General features: G+C 36.0%; 1 protein-coding gene across 16 annotated transcripts in view; it reads right to left on the reverse strand.

Annotated features, from left to right (window-relative positions):
* GPHN (gephyrin) overlaps window positions 1-19,785 on the reverse strand; it is a 429,045-nt gene that overhangs the window by 280,649 nt on the left and 128,611 nt on the right. For all 16 annotated transcript variants that reach the window (XR_004185388.1, XM_021941883.2, XM_031669113.1 and 13 more), the window contains one exon: window positions 412-478. Coding sequence is in view for 15 of the 16 variants with exons in the window: in XM_021941883.2 (XP_021797575.2) it covers window positions 412-478 (67 nt within the window). In the remaining variant the exon portion in view is untranslated. The remainder of the gene's footprint in view (window positions 1-411; window positions 479-19,785) is intronic.

The following is a 19,785-nucleotide window of genomic DNA, read 5'->3' on the forward strand; positions in this document are numbered from 1 at the left end:
AAACCTCTGGACATCAAAAACTCAGGTGAGCTTCTCTGATTGGCAATATTAAAAGTATATTATCATACACGAATGCCAGGAGAGTAAAGCATTCATGACTCTACAGGGAGTGGACAAGGGAAGCTCTGTGTTTGGTAGCATTCCTGGACGTTGTCTTACGCACTTCTTCTCTTGGCTGATTTTAATCTGTATCTTTTCCCCATAATAAACCATAACTGTAAGTGTAACAGTTTTTAGTGAGTTCTATGTCTTTCCATTGAATTACTGAATCCAAGAGTGACTTTGGGAATCCTGCAACTGGTATCAGAAGTGAGGGCAGTCTTGTGGAGTGCTCCAACTTTTTGGCTGGCTAACTTTCACAGCTGGTCAAAATCTCTTACACTAAAACATTAATATGTCCAGGTGATTTACCTGAGATCCTTTCTTGCTACCTGGCAGGTTAATTATGAGCGTTTTCCCTCTGATTCCACATACAGGCCTGAAAGAAAAGAGAAAGTAGATGAATACTAAATTGCAATGAATGTCCGGTTTAAATACATTAACAACAAAGAACAATCATTTTACTTTACATGTGAACAACTGTTTTAGGAATAAAATTGTTATCTTAAGACATTCACTGCTTGCTATACAAATTAGGCATTCTGGTTGAGGTTTTTACATTATGGTTAGTATGGCAAATTGGAAAAAATGTACTGAATGTGGAATCAGAATAAGTTACCTACTTTTAAGTAATCTGACCAAGTCTAATTGCCTATTTTGTCTAACTTCAGCTTCTTCATATTTTATACAATTGTTTAAGAGTTTGAGATAGTGTATTAAAAATGCTTAGTGCTATTTATGTTCAAAAGTCTAACACAAAAAGCACTTAAGATTTAGATTCAAGGTCTTGCTTCTCAGGAAGTCTGTAAGTTTTAAAGTAAAACAAGGTTTTTCACAAGTGAATGGCAGAAGGGAAGAGGTTGGAGAGCTCATTCATTAATAGACCCATTGATAATCACAGGCATTTTATTTTATTTATTTATTTATTTATTTATTTATTTATTTATTTATTTTTGAGACAGAGTCTTGCTCTGTCTCCCAGGCTGGAGTGCAGTGGCAAGATCTCGGCTCACTGCAAGCTTTGCCTCCCGGGTTCACACCGTTCTCCTGCCTCAGCCTCCTGAGTAGCTGGGACTACAGGCGCCCGCCATCGCGCTCGGCTAATTTTTTGTATTTTTAGTAGAGACGGGGTTTCACCGTGGTCTCGATCTCCTGACCTTGTGATCCGCCCGCCTCGGCCTCCCAAAGTGCTGGGATTACAGGCGTGAGCCACCGCGCCCAGCCAATCGCAGGCATTTTAAGCTAGAAAGGTCTTTCAGAGATAATTGTCAATTTCCAGGCCACATTTAAAGTAACTGGTTAAGAAACATAAAAAATGGAAAAGCAGTGGAAGACTGGAGACAAGGATCAAAGGCCTAGATTTCATATGAGAGCTGGAATTATGCTGTCATTCACTGGCTGTGCTACTTTGATCTGGTAACATTATCTCATTTTCATAATTTGAAAACAAAGAGATTATGCTATTTTTAAAATTTTACAGTATTTTTAAAGTAATGTAAGAATACTCTTCCCCGAACGTCTTGAGTTTTTCTTTAACCACTCTTATTCTTTGAAATAAACTAAAACTGTCCTATATTTTATTACTTTTTCTTCTTGTCCTATTTACGATCTGAAAGAGAAGATTGCCATTTATTTACAACTTGCCATATATACAAAACTGTTTACTGCTGGCCGCCTTCTTACTAGAAAAATTATTCATTGTTTCATTAAAAACTTTAAGGCTATTTTATGACCTTTAATCTTAATGATATTTCTTCAAAATCTGTTTTAGTTCTGGCAGTCAGAATTGGATAAAGTACTTTAGTGACAAAATGGCACTGGGTAATTATATAGTTCTTAATATGTTCCTGTTTACTTGGGAATTTTGTTTTTCTTTCCAAACTAAAATGCTACATTGTACTTTTTTGTCAATATGATAGCTAATTGATTATATCAATATGATTGGAATGTCATCAATATTAAGTTCTCTATTTTCATGTAAGCAAATCTAGCAATTTACTGAATAAATCTAGAATTTTAACTAAGAGCACAATAACCCCTTGTAGAATACAGTATTAGCTACATCCAGAAGTTTGTAGCACCTTTCCTTCTAAAAACTAGAAATATTATCATAACAATTACTGCATATTATCCTCCCAACATTTCTATGAAGGAAAGACAAATACAGTTACCTACAAAATATGGAAAAATAATTTGGAGTACAAAGAATTTGATTAATACATGGCTTTGGGATCTTTGTAACTTTATACAGTAAGTTCATCCCATCCTGTGTTTATTAATGTCCATGAACTCATCCTTACTGACATCACTGTGACAATTTTATCACATATTATGAAATGTGTTGGATTTTATTTTCCAAGAAAGTTGTAACTCCCTCCATTAGAAGGTTAGTGGCAAGTGAAAACTTAGTTCATTCTTTTTATTCCAATTTTTGGTAATCAAATCCAGGCTTTTTATGTCTTCAATAATCCTTCACTTGCTCTAGGTTGACATGCTAGTAGCAGTGCTAATATAACCAACAGTTATATCCAAACCACTATGTTTCTGTGTGTGTGTTTATGTATGCATATGTGATATAATTAAAGGTTTTGCTATATAGCCAGGAGATTACATTTGTTACTTCCCATCAATTTTTTTTGCCTTTTATTTTGGCAAAACATGAGATCAGAGATTTACTTATTCTTTCTCATTTCCCTGAGCTCTTTGAAGTGTTTAAAAATTAATTTTGAGATATACTTTTTCACCTACAGAATGTCCAGAGTCACTGCAAGGAGGAAGTACTTCTCTTCTATATAATGCTTTAGGATTAATAAAGTATTTTCACAAACATTATATCATTCAATAATTTAAAACCTATAAGCTCCAAAGTTTTAGCATATTCCAATATTTATCAAATAGCTAAAGATCTGTACTAAGTATTATGGAATACATGCAACCCAAATGCTTAAGAAGTTTATAAATGTAAAATGTAGAACATTAAAGCATATAAACAACTACAACACAAGATAGTAAGTAGTAATACAAATTGGTATAAAGTACCATAGGTTAAAAAAAAAAAGTAGGCCAGTGTGGTGGCTCACGCCTTTAATCCCAGCACTTTGGGAGGCCGAGGCGGGAGGATCACAAGGTCAGGAGTTCGAGACCAGCCTGGACAATATGGTGAAACCCTGTCTCTTCTGAAAATACAAAAAATTAGCTGGGTGTGGTAGCAGGTGCCTGTAATTCTAGCTACTCTGGAAGCTGAGGCAGGAGAATTGCTTGAATCTGGGAGGTGGAGGTTGCAATGAGCCAAGATTATGCCATTGAACTGCAGCCTGGGTGACAAGAGTGGGACTTCATCTCAAAAAAACAAAACAAAACAAAAACCAAAAAGAAGGGCAGTTTAGGAGGAGGGAAACAATAATGCAAAAGCACAGAGTTATAAAAAGTACCAAGTGCATTTTGAGTGTATTGTCTCTCACCAGCAAGCATCCATTTGCTTACTTATAGAGGAGTAATGTGAGGTAAGAAGGACCAGCGGAAAGATGTTGCTGTCTGATAGATTAGTATTTTTCAGTTTGTGGTCTCTGGACCAGAAACATATAAATCATATAGGAATTTGTTGGAAAGGCAAAATTTCCCATACTACCCCTACCCCCTCCTCTCCGTTGCTGATATATTGGATAAAAAACTATGAGGGTGGGGTCCAGTAATCTGTATTTTAACAAATTCTCTAGTTGATCTAATCCATGGAAAAGTTTGAGAACTGCTGTGATAAACTGTGCTTGAATTTTGGTACTACTATTTACTATTAGTGTAATCCTGTCTTCATCACTAAACTTCTCTAATCCTTAGTTTCCAGAACTTGAGTTGTTAAAAGGATGAACATAATCTTTGAAATATAATGTACAGTATACTCTAGTACATAATAGGCATTGAATAAATACTTGGTCCATTTTTCCTTTAAAAAAGTACATTAGAATTAGACAGTAGAAGTCATGAATTCACTGTAAAGAGCTAGAATGTATTCTTAAGGCACTGGGGATGATTAGTGGATTCTGCTATTACTAATATTACAAAGCACTATTTCAGGAATAATAGTCTAAGATGAACTGAAAGGGGATGACAGAAGATATAAAGAAAAGAAAGTCTGATAATAACAAACACTAAATACAAGTTGACTGATTCTTTGTTTATTTTCTCTCATGTATCTGATTCAGCATGTTACATAGCGCCTTGTTTTTGTTTATGTATATAAAATATAAAACATATTTTAAATAAATGTAAATGTATATGAAGCAAAAATCCTTCAGGAACAATAGGAAGGGTATTTTAGTCTTAGGTAAGGGAGGACAGGAGTAGTTAAGAGAAGGCTTCTGTAAGGAAGGAAAAATCTAAGCTTCTGCCTGAATAACCGGTAGGTGTTATACAGAGGTAAAGAGGGGAGGAAGAATACTCAAGGCAGAGAAAATGGCATGTACAAAGTACTTAGAAGCTAACAATAGAACCTGATATGTGTGGTAACAACAACGAGTGTGCGTGGAAGCTGATGCAAAAAGCAGCAGTGACAAATTATATAGGCCCTGGAAGGTAATCTTAAAGAATTCAGTCTTTATCCATAGACTTTTTCTACAGTGGAGAGAGAGATTTTGCTAAAAAATTTTGAGCAGAGAAATAACATACTAATATGTGTATTTTCAAAAGATATTTCTGGCTGCAAAGTAGAAAATTTTTTGGAGAGTTGCAAGACAGGAAGCAAGGAATACAGTTAAGATAATGTCAAAAAACGTAACAGGTGAATTAGGGTGGTTGCAAGGTGACGAAGAAAAGCAAACAGGTTATAGTTAAGTATATCCTGACCCACAGACTATATAATGGGATGGTTACCTTTTTATTCTATTTTTTTTTGAAATTTTAATACAAAAAGAGTAATTTTTAAAAACAGGACATATTTGGATGAAAACTGGTCTAATTTAGATTTACACTAGAAGTTCAATATTCTATGTTAAACTTGATCACAACAGGCATGAGAATAGAATAATATGAAAAATAGTGCTTCTCTTAAAATTTCTGTTAAAATTAAATATACAACAAGGTATGACATGTGTATAAAACAGACAATAACAATAAAAATCCCACTGATGTGCCTACTACCTAGGTGAAGAAATACACTATCACTGATACCTTCAAAGAGTACTGTGTGCCTTGCCCTGATCTCAAGTCCCTTCTCCAAATAACTATCATCCTGAATTTTAAAACATTCTCTTACTTTCTTTGCAAAACAGCTCTATCAATATAAAATTCACATACCATACAATTTACCCATTTAAAAGATACAATTCAATAGTTTTAAAAGTATACTCTCACAGAGTTGTACAATCATCCTGGTAATCCGTTTTATAACATTTTCATCACCCTCCACAAAAAAATCCCATACCCATTAGCAGTCACTCCACATTTTCTTGCAACTCCCAGCCCTAGGCATTCACTAAGCTATTTTCTGTCCATACAGATTTGCCTTTTCTAGACATTTCACATAAAGGGAAACATATAATATGTCGCCTTTTGTGACTTGCTTCTTTTACTTAATGTTTTCAAGGTTCATCCATGTGGTGCTTATATAAGTCATTTACTTAAATACTTTTCCACATATGTTTAAGTAGATTTTCATTTTAGCATGCTTTTGAAATTTATACACAAATGAAATCACACTGTGTATATTCTTATACAACTTGGTTTTCTCACTCAACATTGTGTTTTGTGAGATTCCTCCATGCTGATATGCATAGCTATAGTTCATTTTCAATGCTGTACAATATTACATAGTTCATTTTCAATGCTGTACAATATTACATATGTGCAAAGCTTTCTCTAGTACAATGTTCTTCAAATTGTAGGTCATGACCAATTAATAGGGCAGTAAAAACTGACTTCAGTTGCCACATTTTTTAAAAAAGAACAGAACAGAAAATATCAGAATGCTTTCCTGGTAGTTAGGATAAATACTGACACAGAAAAGTTTGTGCCTTTTGTATATGTGTGTGCATATTGTTTATGTACAAATATATGCATATATACATACCCACATACATAGAGACACATACATATATATACACATATGTATGTGGGTATTGAATTACAATGTTAAGTACATTTCTTACTGTGGCTTATGGTCAGAAACATTTGAAAGCTAATGTTCTAGGGTATATAGCTAGAAGCAGATTTTATGAGTCACAGGAATAAGCAGATGTGCAGTTTTACTGTATAAAAGTAATTTTCCATAGTGTTTGTACCAATTTACGTTCCCATCAACACACTGTTGCTGCTTCTCCTGACAATGCTAGATGTTGTCAGTGTTTTTCTTTTTTAATTTCTTTTGGCCAAATAGATGACAGATAAGTGATAAAGCAACTACAATAAAATGTTAACAGTAGAATCTTAAAGTATTCACTGTAAAATTCTTTTAATTTGGCATATGTTTGAAAGTTTTCATAATAAAAAGGTTGAGATAAAGTTGTCTCTTTTTTTGTAATTTTAAACTTAAATCTAAACATTTTACTGTTCATATATGTATTGGCTTATTATTTCTGTTCCACAGTTAGCGTATTTCCATCTGTTAGTGCAGGGTGCCCCAAAATTATAAACTTCTAGAGGGTCGATTCTGTATAGAACCTATTGTATAGCACCTAATACAGTATCTTCACCATTTGGACATTTATTAAATCCATTTTGATGAAATGAGGAATGCTCAGAAACTATGCTACAGTTACAATCTCTACATCATGAAATAAACAGTAAATATGAAATTTGGTCCCTTTAAAAAATACGCCTTGGATTTATAGGACAGCAACTGATGTATCCTGATCTTCTATCTAACAAACCTGATGAACTCTTCCATTACTTCTAAAAGACTACTGATTTTTAAATAATTCCCATGTAGTAATCATGGGAGATTACTTGTCCTTTTCAATGCTTGTATCATTTATTTCTTTTACTTTGTACAATATTGGACAGAAATACACTTGGACTCTGTCTTATTCCTAACTTTAAAGAGAATATTAATAATATCTAATTATTAACTATATTTGCTTTGTCAAATTAAGGAAGTTCCCTTCTAATTATTGCTTGCTAAGAGTCGTTATTCATAAACAGGTGTGGAATTTTATCAAATGCTTTTTCTGCATCAATTGAGGTCATATGACTTTTCTCCCTTAATCTGTTAATATGGTGATTCATGCTGATCAGTAACCATCTTTGTGTCCTCGAAATAAATCTATGTTTATCCTGATGTATCTTTTAAAAATATACTTATAGATTTGATACGTTAGTATCTTATTTTTGAAGTTTTCACATCCACGTTCACAATGAATATTAACCTACATCTTCCCTTTTTTCTACCACCATTTTCTAGTTTTGTAATAAGATTATCCCAGACTCATAACATGAATTGAGAAATGTTTACGTTTTACTGCTCTCAGGAACAATTTAAATAATATTGAAATCATTTGTTCCTTGATAGTTGTATAGAATATCTCATTATTATTTGATTAAATAGACTTCATTTTTAAGAACAGTTTTGGATTTACAGAAAAATGCAGAAGATAGTATAGGGAGTTCCCATATTCTCTGTACCATGTTTCCGCTACATTTAACATCTTGTATTATTATGGAACCTTTGTGTCAATTAGTGAGCCAATATTGACACATTATTATTAACTAAAGCTCACAGTTTATTAATGTTTCTTATTTTGTACTTAATACCCTCTTTCTGTTTCAGGATCCCATTCAGATTACCAAATTACATTTAGCTGTCATGTCTCCTTATGCTTTTCTTGGCAGTGATAGATGCTCAGGCTTTCCTTGTTTTTGATGACCTTGATAGCTTTGGTAAGCGCTGGTCATTTTTTTTTTTTTTGCAGAATGTCCACTTATGGTGTCTGTCTGATATTTTCTGAAGATAAGACTAGGGTTATGGGATTTTTAGAAGAAGACTATAGAGGTATAGAGCCATTTTTATTACATCATATCACAAGTATATGCTATCAATCTGACTAATGAATGTTGATATTGTTTTTGATCTCTTAGTTGAGGTATTTGTCAGGTGCCCCCCATAGCAAAGTTACTCTTCCCCAACTGCCCCCAATTCTGTACTCTTTGGAAGGAAGTCACTGTGTGTAGCCCATGCCTAAGCAGTGAGGAGTTATGTGCCCCTTCCTTGAGGGTGGAGCATCTATATAAATTATTTGGAAATCTTATGCACAGGACATTTGTCTCTTCTCCCTCATGAATTAATTTATGCAAAAAGTTATTTCTATAAGCATGGACTCATGGATATTTATGTTATACTTGGGATTATAATAAAATACTGCTTATTTTGTTGCTCACATTTTTACATCTTTGGTCATTGGGAGATGTCAATTGACTCCTATGCCCCTTTAATATATACCCGCCAACGTGTGTTTTTGTTGTAGTTTGTTTTCTTGAGCTCTTCCTTACTTTGGATTTACAGGCTCATCTTGTATATTTCCTGCCTTGGTCTCAGAATCAGCCATTTTTCCAAGGAATCCAGGCTCCTTTTATTGCCAAAAGGTAATACAAATTAAGATTTCAGCATTAATTATGTCATTTCATACTGGTATGTCATTTCTTTTGGACCCTCTCTGCTGACAGAGGAAAGGAATATGTGTGTAAACTAACCTGTGTACATATATATTACACATATTTCTGTACGTAACCATTTGTATCTATGTTAAAGCTAGATATGAATTCCTACTGATGTCTCCAACTCTAATACATTACCTAGGATCACCTGGATCATTCTAGCCTCCTCCCCTTGCTTGTACATATGTAATTTCCCACTCCAACAGTGAGAAACCTGTCTCTCACTATCTGCCATCCATTTATTAACTATTCAATTCCAGTATACGTATATATTAAAATTAGAATTGTTAGCCAATACCTCCATGGGATACAACTTTATCAACTAAAGTGCTTATGTGCAGTTGCTTTTACCTTTAGTCTTACAGACTCCACTCATATCCAAAGTTATTTAGGTCAGTACCTTTCCCCTTCATCCCTTTCCATGAGGTTGTTTCATTTATTTTGTAATGCATGTAAATTATATTGGCAGAGTCCTCATTGCTTTCTAGGATCCATCAAATGCAATTTGCATATATTAAGCCTTCTTTGTGATAAAGTTCTATGAGTTTTGACAAACGTATAATGTCATGTTTCCGTATTTCTACTTCATATCAAATAGTGTTACTGCTATCATATCAAATAGTATTACTGCCCTAAAAAATCTGTTGGGCTTTATCCATTCACCTATATCTTTCTTTTCAAAAACTCTGGGCAACCACTGATCATTTTACTGTTCTTATAATTTTACTTTTACTACAATGTCATAAAGTGAGAAACACATAATATGTATTCTTTTCACACTGGCTTGTTTTATTTAGCAATATGCATGTAAGGATGTCTTTTTTAGTGGCTTGATGGCTCATTTTCATTTTATTACTGAATAAGAGTCCATTGTATGGATGCAGCACAATTTGCTTATCCATTTACCTATTGAAGTAAATCTTGGTTGATTCCAACTTTTGGCAATTATGAATAAGGCTGTTATAAACATTTGCATGTAGATTTTTGTGTGGATGTAAGTTTTCACATAAATTGGGTAAGTATCTAGAAGTTCTCTGTATATTTTGGATATAAGTCACTTTTATGGTATAAGACAGAATGACTAGACAGAAAACCAGCAAGCATATAGAACAACTCAGCAACACAAATCAACAGGATTGAATTGATAGAACACTCCGCCTGACAGAATAATACACATTTTGTTTACCAATATAGACCATATCTGTGACCATAAAAATAAACCTAAACAAATTTAAAATAATTGAAATTACAGAGTATCTTCTCTGACCACAATGGAATCAAAGTTGAAATCAATAACAGAAAGATAAGAGGAAAATTCCCATACACTTGGAAACTAAATCATAAACTTCTGAATAATCTATGGATCAAGGAGGAAATCTCAAGAAACCAGAGACTTCTGGTTTCAAAATGGCAATGTACAAGCAGGCTGGTTTCACTCCTCTCAACAGGAAACCAAAAGCAAATGAACAGCACAGAGATTATCACTAGAAATATCCCAGAACTCAAATATGAGGATGAGATGTGGCCCTGGGGCCAGAAAGAAGTAAAAAAACTCCGAACAGACAGTAAGACTATCAGACTTCCACATCCATGATGTTCCTCCTCCCCATCCTGCTTGCACCAAACATGAAGAAAATTTTCCTCCAACTTACTGTTTTAACATTGGAAAAGTGAGATCAAGGTGAACAGCCAGCTTCCCATCATTTTGCATTCCCTGGCAGGAGACCTGTCTCTTAACCCATGGGAAGCATCACAAGTATGTGAAGAAACAAATATACCTGAGGATAGGCAGAGACAAAGGGAGGAGGTGGGATTACAGTCTCTGACCCTGGAAACTGCTCATAAACTCAGCCAAAGGAGATGCTAAATCGTGATGGCTGTTCAGCAGCACCATGCTGTAGGAGGTGCATCCCACAGGTTCCCTGGGCATGAAACACTGGCCCAGCTTTCCTTCACTGGAAGGATATACCATATTTCACCTTCCTCATCCAAGAAGGGTAGCATTCTAATCATTTACTAGAGCTTAGGTGAACCTGGAGATAATGCGTCACCTAGGACTGAAAATGGGGAAGTGGTAAAAAAAAAAAAAAAAAGCTTCGAATCAAATATATCCTGAATTGAATAAAGAAAATATGATACATACAACACTGTGGAATACTATACAGCCATAAACAAGAATTAAATCACGTCCTCTGCAGCAACATTGATGTACCTGGAGGCCATTATCATAAGCAAATTAGTGCAGGGACAGAAAACCACATACTGCATGTTCTCACTTATAAGTAGGAGCTAAACATTTGGTACACATGGACATAAAGATGGGAACAATAGACACTGCAGACTACCAAGGTATGAGAGAGTGAGGGGGTCAAGGGCTGAAAAACCACCTTTTGTGTACTGTGCTCATTACCTGGGTGATGGGATCATTTGTACCACAAACCTCAGCCTTATGTGATATACCCATGTAACAAACCTGTACATGTACCCCTGAATCTAAAATTTAAGATGATACAAAACAAACACAAAAAAAGCAAAACAAGCCAGACAGAACATTGGAGTAAATATAACTAATCCTCCAATGCAAACACGTACATATATCCAAAAGAAACAATAGTAAACAGGAAACCATGATCTTCCCAAGTGGACAAAGCAATGAAACAGTAACTGGCTCTAATGAAACAGCAATATGTGAGCTCCCTAACCAAGAAGTCAAAATAGTAGTTTTAAGAAAACTCAGTGATCTCCAAGATAACACAGAAAAGCAATTCAAAAATGTATCATAGAAATTTAAGGAACAGATTGAAATAATTAAAAACCAAACATTAACCTTGGAACTGAGATATATATTTGCTCAACTGAAAAGTTTATTAGAAGCTCTCAACAGTAGAATGGGTCAAGCAGAGGAAAGAGTAATTGAGCTCAAAGATAGGCTATTTGAAAAGACACAGAGAAGAAAAAAGCAAAAAGCATGAAGAGCAATGAAGATCACCTGTAAGATACAGAAAATTACCTCAAAACAACAAATCTAGAAATTATTTTATTGATGTTCAAGAGGGAGTTGAGGAAGAGCAAGGGGTAGAAAGCTTATTCAAAGAAATAATAATAAAACTTTCCAAATCTTGAGAAGGATATAAATATCCAGGTATAGGAAGGTCAGAGAACACCAAATGGATAGGACCCACATAAGATTACTCCAAGGCATATAATAATCAATCAAAGGTCATGAATAAAGAGAGAATCCTAAAAGCAGTAAGAGAAAAGAAGCAAGCAACATATAAAGGAGCTCCAACTTGTTTGGCAATAGACTTCTCCACGGAAACCATATAGACCAGGAGGGAGTAAAACAATGTTTTCAAAGTGATCAAAACAAAACAACCATCCAAGAATACTGTATTCAGCAAAGTTATCTTTCAAATATAAAAGAGAGATAAAATGTTTCCCAGACAAACATAAGCTAAGAGAACTGATCACAACCAGACCCATCTTGAAATGCTCAACAGAGTTCTTCAATCTGAATGAACAACATTTACATGAAAAAAAAAAAAAAAAAAGGAAGGTATAAAACCCACATCCAAATTAAGTACATGGACAAACCCAGAATACTTTAATACTATAATGTAGTGTGGTGCTGTCTAATTGAAAGGTGAAGCCAGCTGGACTTCCTGGGTCAAGTGGGGACTTGGAGAATTTTTCAGTCTTACAAGAGGATTGTAAAATGGACCAATCAGCATTCTGTAAAATGGACCAACCAGCGCTCTGTAAAACGGACCAATCAGTGCTCTGTAAAATGGACCAATCAGCAGGAGATGGGAGTGACAAGGGACTAAAAGCTGGTCACCTCCAGCCAGCAGCGGCAACTCGCTTGGGTCCCCTTCCAGACTGTGGAAGATTTGTTCTTTTGCTCTTCACAACAAATCTTGCTGCTGCTCACTCTTTGGGTCTGCACCACCTTTAAGAGCTATAACACTCACTGCAAAGATCCGTGGCTTCATTCTTGAAGTCAGCGAGACCACGAACCCACCGGAAGGAACCAACTCTGGACACATCTTGGCGACCATAAAGGGACTATCGCCAAGCAGTGAGTACCATTGGACCCCTTTTGCTTGCTATTCTGTCCTATTTTTCCTTAGAATTCAGGGGCTAAATACTGGGCACCTGTTGGCCAGTTAAAAGCAACCAGTAAGGCCTCTAGACTAAAGACACGGGTGTCAGACTTTCTGGGAAAGGGCTAACAACCCCCGACTCTTCGGAGTTGAGTGTTGGTTTGCCTGGAACCAGCTTCCGCTTTTCCTGGACTTCCGGGCTGGGCTGAGGATCAACAGAGAGGAAAGCCATTCAGCTCTGGGGTCCCGACAAAAAGTTGGTTGACCCTACAGCTATGAGTGAACTCTCAAAGTCATGCCACCCAAGCAAGACTCACCCATCTATCCTATCTATCCTGACCCTTGCCTACTGGATCCTAACACCTGTCAGACAAACTTCCTCCCACCTCTCTTCTCCGAGGCTAGTCCCTCTTCTAAAAACCACTCCCTGTTTCTGGTGCTTTTCTAGTTTCTCCTATAAGAATGATTTCTAGTATAAATTTTGGGACTCTGTTCCTTTCTTTAGGCAGTCAGGTTCACCAATCAGAAAGACATAATTTTTGCTCAAAGCCTCGTCATGGGGGGTACTATCTGGAATTTTAGGATCCTTCCTCAGACTAGCAGGCCTAACAAAGGCTATTCCTGAAGCTAGGATATGGGGAGCCTCAGAAATGATATCCTTCCTATCCATATGATGAGAAGTGAGGACAAAAGGCATCACTCTTCCAACTCTGAAAATCCTTTCCTCCCTCAGGGTATGGCCCTCCACTCCATTTTTGGGGCATATCATCTTTATAGGACAAGGGTAAAGTCCCAGTATGAACAGGAGAGTGCTTAGGACTCTAACAGGTTTTTGAGAATGTGTCAGTAAGGGCCACTAAATCTGATTTTTCTTGGTCCTCTTTGTGGTCTAAGAGGAAAGGCACGGGTGCAGGTTTTCGAGAATGTGTCAGTAAGGGCCACTAAATCTGACGTTCCTCAGTCCTCTTTTTGGTCTAGGAGGAAAACGAGTGTTTCTACTGCTGCTTTGGTGAGTGCAACTATTCCAGTCAGCAGGGTCCAGGGACCATTGCGGGTTCTTGGGCAAGAGGGGGATCTGCTGTTGCGTTGGTGAGCACAACTATTCCCATCAACAGGGTCCAGGGACCATTGTGGGTTCTTGGGCCGGGCGGGGGGGGGGGGGGGGGGGGGGGCGGGGCAACAAACTGAAACCGTGGGCGGTTTTTTCTTTCACACGAAAAACACTCAGGCATCAACAGGCTCACGCTTGAAATACATCCTAAGCCATTGGGACCAATTTGACCCGCAAACCCTGAAAAAGAAGTGGCTTATTTTCTGGACTATGGCCTGGCCCTAATATTCTCTCTCAGATGGGGAAAAATGGCCACCTGAGGGAAGTATAAATTATAATACTATCCTGCAGCTTGACCTTTTCTGTAAGAGGGAAGGCAAATGGTGTGAAATACCTTATGTCCAAGCTTTCTTTTCAATGAAGGAGAATCCACAACTATGCAAAGCTTGCAATTTACATCCCACAGGAGGATTTCTCAGCTTATCTCCATATCCTAGACTTCCTACAGCTCCCCTTCCTATTAATGATAAGCATCTTCTAATCTCCCCCACCCAGAAGGAAACAAACAAAGAAATCTCCAAAGGACCACAAAACCCCCCGGGCTATTGGTTATGTCCCTCCAAGCTGTAGAGGGAAGGGAATTTGGCCCAACCCGGGTACATGTTTGCTTCTCCCTCTCTGATTCCAAGCAGATCAAGGTAAATGTGGGAAAGTTTTCAGATGATCCTGAGAGGTATATAGATGTCCTACAGGGTCCAGGGCAAACCCTCAACCTCACTTGGAGAGATGCCATGCTATTGTTAAATCAAATCCTGGCCTTTAATGAAATGAATGCAGCTTTAGCTGCAGCCTGAGAGTTTGGAGATATCTGGAAAGGGACAAATTCCCTACTGGTCAGCAAGCCGTCCCTAGTATGGATCCCCACTGGGACTTTGACTCAGACCATGGGGACTGGAGTCACAAACATCTGCTGACCTGTGTTCTAGAAGGACTAAGGAGAACTAGGAAAAAGTTCATGAATTATTCAATGATGTCCACCATAACGCAGGGAAAGGAAGAAAATCCTTCCGCCTTCCTCTAGCTGCTACAGAAGGCCTTAATATACTCTCCTGTCACCCGAATCCCTTGAAGGTCAATTGATCCTAAAAGATAAGTTTATTACCCAATCAGCTGCAGATATCAGGAGAAAGCTCCAAAAGCAAGCCCTGGGCCCTGAACAAAATCTGGAGGCATTATTAAACCTGGCAACCTCAGTGTTCTATAACAGGGACCAAGAGGAATAGGTTGAAAAGGAAAAGAGATCAGAGAAAGGCTGCAGCCTTAGTCATGACCCTCAGACAAATAAATCTTAGTGGTTCAGAAAGGACAGAAAATGGAGCAGGCCAATCACCCAGTAGGGCTTGTTATCAGTGTGGTTTGCAAGGACACTTTAAAAAAGATTGTCCAATGAGAAACAAGCCACCCCCTTGTCCATGCCCACTATGCCAAGGCAATCACTGGAAGTCATACTGCCCCAGAGGGAAAAGGTTCTCTGGGCCAGAAGCCCCAAGCCAGATGATCCAACAACAGGACTGAGAGTGTCCGGGGCAAGCGCCAGCTCATGTCATCACCCTCACTGAGCACCGGGTACGTACAACCATTGAGGGCCAGGAAATTGGCTTCCTCCTGGACACTGGTGTGGCCTTCTCAGTGTTAATCTCCTGTCCTGGACAGCTATCCTCAAGGTCCGTTATCATCCAAGGAATCCTGAGACAGCCTGTAACCAGGTATTTCTCCAACTTCCTCAGTTGTAATTGGGAGACATTGTTTTTTTCACATGCCTTTCTTGTTATGCCTGAAAGTTCCACACCCTTATTAGGGAGAGACATATTAGCACAAAGGTGCCAAAAACACAAAATGGGGAAAGGCCTGTCTCTTCAATTTAAGATGTGGGGAAAACTGGATATCCACTTGCACAGGAATGAAATTAGACCCCTATCTTTTACCATACACAAAAATCAAATCAAAATAAAGACAAAATAAATCCAAGACCTGAAACATGAAACTACTAGAAGAAAACACTGAGGAAATGCTCCAGGACATCTGTCCAGGCAAAGATTTTTATCTAAGACTTCAAAACCACAAGCAACAAAAGCAAAAATAGACAAATGGGGTTATATAAAACTAAAAAGCTTCTGCACAGCAAAGGACACAATCAGGAAAGCAAAGAGACAATCCACAGAATGGAAGAAAATATTTTCAAACTACCTATCTGACAAAGGATTAATAACCAGAATATCTAAGGAGCTCAGACAGCTTGACAGAAAAACAACAACAACAAAGCAACAAATAATGCTATTAAAAAATGAGTAAAATATATGAATAGACATTTCTCAAAAAAAGACATTCAAATGGCCAACACCACTAATCATCAGATAGACGCAAACCAAAACTACAATATCATTTTACTCCAGTTAAAATGGCTTTTTATCAAAAAGACAGGCAGTAACACATGCTGGCAAGGATTTGGAAAGCAGGAAACGTTTGTACATTGTTGGTGGAAATGTAAATTAGTAGAGCCACTATGGAGAGCAGTATGGAATTTCCTCATAAAACTAGAAATAGAATTACCATATGATCCAGCAATTGCACTGCTGGATATACATCCAAAAGAAAGGAAAGCAATATATTGAAAAGACATCTGCACTCCCACATTTACTGCAGCACTATTCATAATGGCCAAAATATGGATTCAACCTAAGGACCAGTGAACATTCAAATGGATAAAGAAAATGCAGTATCTATATACAATGGAACATTATTCAGCGATTAAAAAATGAAATCCTATCATTTGCAGGAACATGGATGGAACAAAAAGTCATGTTAAATGAAATAAGGCAAGCACAGAAGGAAGAATGTCGCACGTTCTGTTCTCCCTCATAATGTGGAGACTAAAAAAGTGAATCTCATGAGGATAGGTAGTAGATTGGTTGTTACCAGGGGCCAGGAAGGGTAGTGGGGAGGAGGGAAAGATTAGAAGTTGATTAATGGGCACATATGAAGTTTGATAAAAGAAATAAGACCTAGTGTTAGATAGATTTAAAAAAAAAAAGAAAGAAATCTCAAAAAATAAAAAGATACATTAAGATGAATAAAAGTGCAAATACAACATATCAAATTCATGGAATGCACCTAAATCAGTGCTCCTAAAGTTGACATTAGAAAAGTCTCAAATCAGTAACAAGCTCCCAACTCAAGAACTAGATAAAGAGCAAAATGAACCCCAAACAAGCAGAAGGAATGAAATAATAAAAAGCAGATAACAGTGAAATTTAAAACAGAAAAAATAGAAAAAGTCAATGAAACAAAAAGCTCGTTCTTTGAAAAGCTAAATAAAATGGAAATATCTTAAGCAAGACTGAAAAAAAGATGGAAATTACCAATATCAGGAATGAAACAGACATATTAATACAGACTCTCAAGACAAGAAAATAACAGTAAGAGAATACTACAAGCAACTCTCTATATAAAAATTAGACAACTTAGATGAGATGGACAAATTTCCAAAAAGCATAAAATACCACATTAACCATATACAAAATAAATAGCCCTGTAACTTTTAAGAAAATTCAATTTATACTAAAAAAAAACTCTAGAAAAATAAAGCTCTAGGACAGATGGTTCCACTAGTAAATTCTCTGAAATGTTCAAAGAAAAATTAATATATATTTTACATAAACTCTTTCAGAGAGTAACAGAGGAGGGAATATCATAACTCATTTTATGAAGCCAGTATTAACTTGATATCAAAATCAGATGAAGATAGTATAAAAAAGAAAAATATAGACCAGTATCTCTTATGAATATAGATATAAAAAATCCTTACCAAAATATTAGCAAATCAAAGTTAGGAATAAGTAAAAAGAACTATATACTAGGACCAAGTGGGTTTACTCCAAGAATTCAAGACTGGTGCAATATTTGAAAATAAATCGACATATCCATCATATTAACAATCTAAGAAGAAAAAGTAGATCATGCAATCATATCAATTAACACAGAAAATTTTTTGGACAAAATTAAACACTGATCCATGATAAAAACTCTCAAAAAAGGTAGAAATTGGGGGATGGACTTCTTTAATTTGAAAAAGAGCTTTTATAAAAAATGTACAACTAACATAATAGTGAAACACTGAGTGCTTTCTCCCCAAGATCAGGAAAAAAGCAAGGATATCCATTTTCACCATAGCTATTCAAAATAGCACTGGAAGTTTTAGCTAGGGCAACAGGCAGAAAAAGAATAAAAGGCATATAAATCACAAAGAAAGAAGTAAAACTACCCCCATTTGCAGATGATGTGATTGTCTATACAGAAAATCCCAAAGAATAAAACAAAACCCACAAACAAACAAAAAGCAAAAAATAGAAAAAGCCTTCCTAGAATTAATAGTACTAGTAATTAAGCAAGGTTGTAGAATGTAAAATCAACATCCAAGAATTAATTGTATTTCTATATATATTAGCAATGAATATGAGGTGGACACCTAAATTAATAATGAAATACCATTTACAATAACTGAAAACACAATAAATACTTAAGTGTAAATCTAACAAAACATTCAGACTTTATATACTGAAAACTGCAATAAAAGAAATCAAAGGCAATCTAAAGGAAGAGATATAATGTGTTCATGGAGGCTCAACATGGAAAAATGTCAATTCTACCCAAATTTACATACAGATTTAATGTAATTCCTATAAAAATCCAAGCAATTTTTTGTAGATATAGACAAACTTATTCTAAAATTTACATGGAAAACAAAAGGGACCAAAATAGCTAAAAATTTTGAAAATGACAACTGAAGTGGGAAGAATCTGTCTATGCAATTTCAAGACTTATTGTTTAGCTATAGTAATAAAGATTATGTGGTACTGACAGAGGGACAGACATATAGAACAGAGAAACCAGAAATAGAACTAAACAAATAGACCAGATTAATTTTCAAAAAAGGTGCAAAAACCACTCAACAGAGGAAAGGTAACTTGTTTTTTTTTCTTTTAAGTAGCACTGGAGCAAGTGGTCATTCATATGCAAAAACTAACCAACCAAACAAACAAAAAAACACCTGAACCTAAACTCACATCTTAAAAAAAATTGACTCAAATGGATTTAAAGGTAAAATGTAAAACTATAAAAGTTTTAGAAAAAAACACAGGAGAAAGTCTTTGGACCTTTGCCTAGGTGAAGGGTACTTAGACTTTACATCAAAAAAAACACAACTGCTAAAAGAAAAAGATGATAAATTGGACTTCATGGAAATTAAGCAGTTTTGCTCTGTGAATGACGCTGTGAAGAGGAAAAAAGACAATATATTGACAGGGAGAAAACAATTGCAATCAACATATCTGATGAAGGACAGGTTTTCTAGAACACATAAAAACTCTCAAAAATCAGTGATAAAAAAACCTAAAAAACACAGTCAGACAACAGGCAAAAGACCTGAACAGATGCTCAAAATTATTAGTCATTAGGGAAATGCAAATTAAAACTATTTACAAAACTATCAAAATGGCTAAAATAAAAATAGTGACAAATCCAAATACTGGCAAGGTGTGGAGACACACTCATATATTCTTGGTGTGATTATAAAATGATACAGTTGCTCTGGATAATAATTTGACAGTTTATTTAAACAGAAAACCTGCAACTGCCATAGAACCTAGATACCGCATCCTTTGTTGTAATGCTCATCATAATTACAAACTGTAAACAACCTAGATGTCCTTCAACAGAAAATGGTTGAACAAACTGTAGTGCATATATAGTATAGAATAGTACTCAACAATAAAATTTAATGCATTATTGATCCATGTAACAATTTAGTTTAATCTCCAGGGAATTATGCTTAAT

Source organism: Papio anubis, chromosome 7, assembly GCF_008728515.1.
Source record: "Papio anubis isolate 15944 chromosome 7, Panubis1.0, whole genome shotgun sequence".
NCBI classification, from domain to species: domain Eukaryota; kingdom Metazoa; phylum Chordata; class Mammalia; order Primates; family Cercopithecidae; genus Papio; species Papio anubis.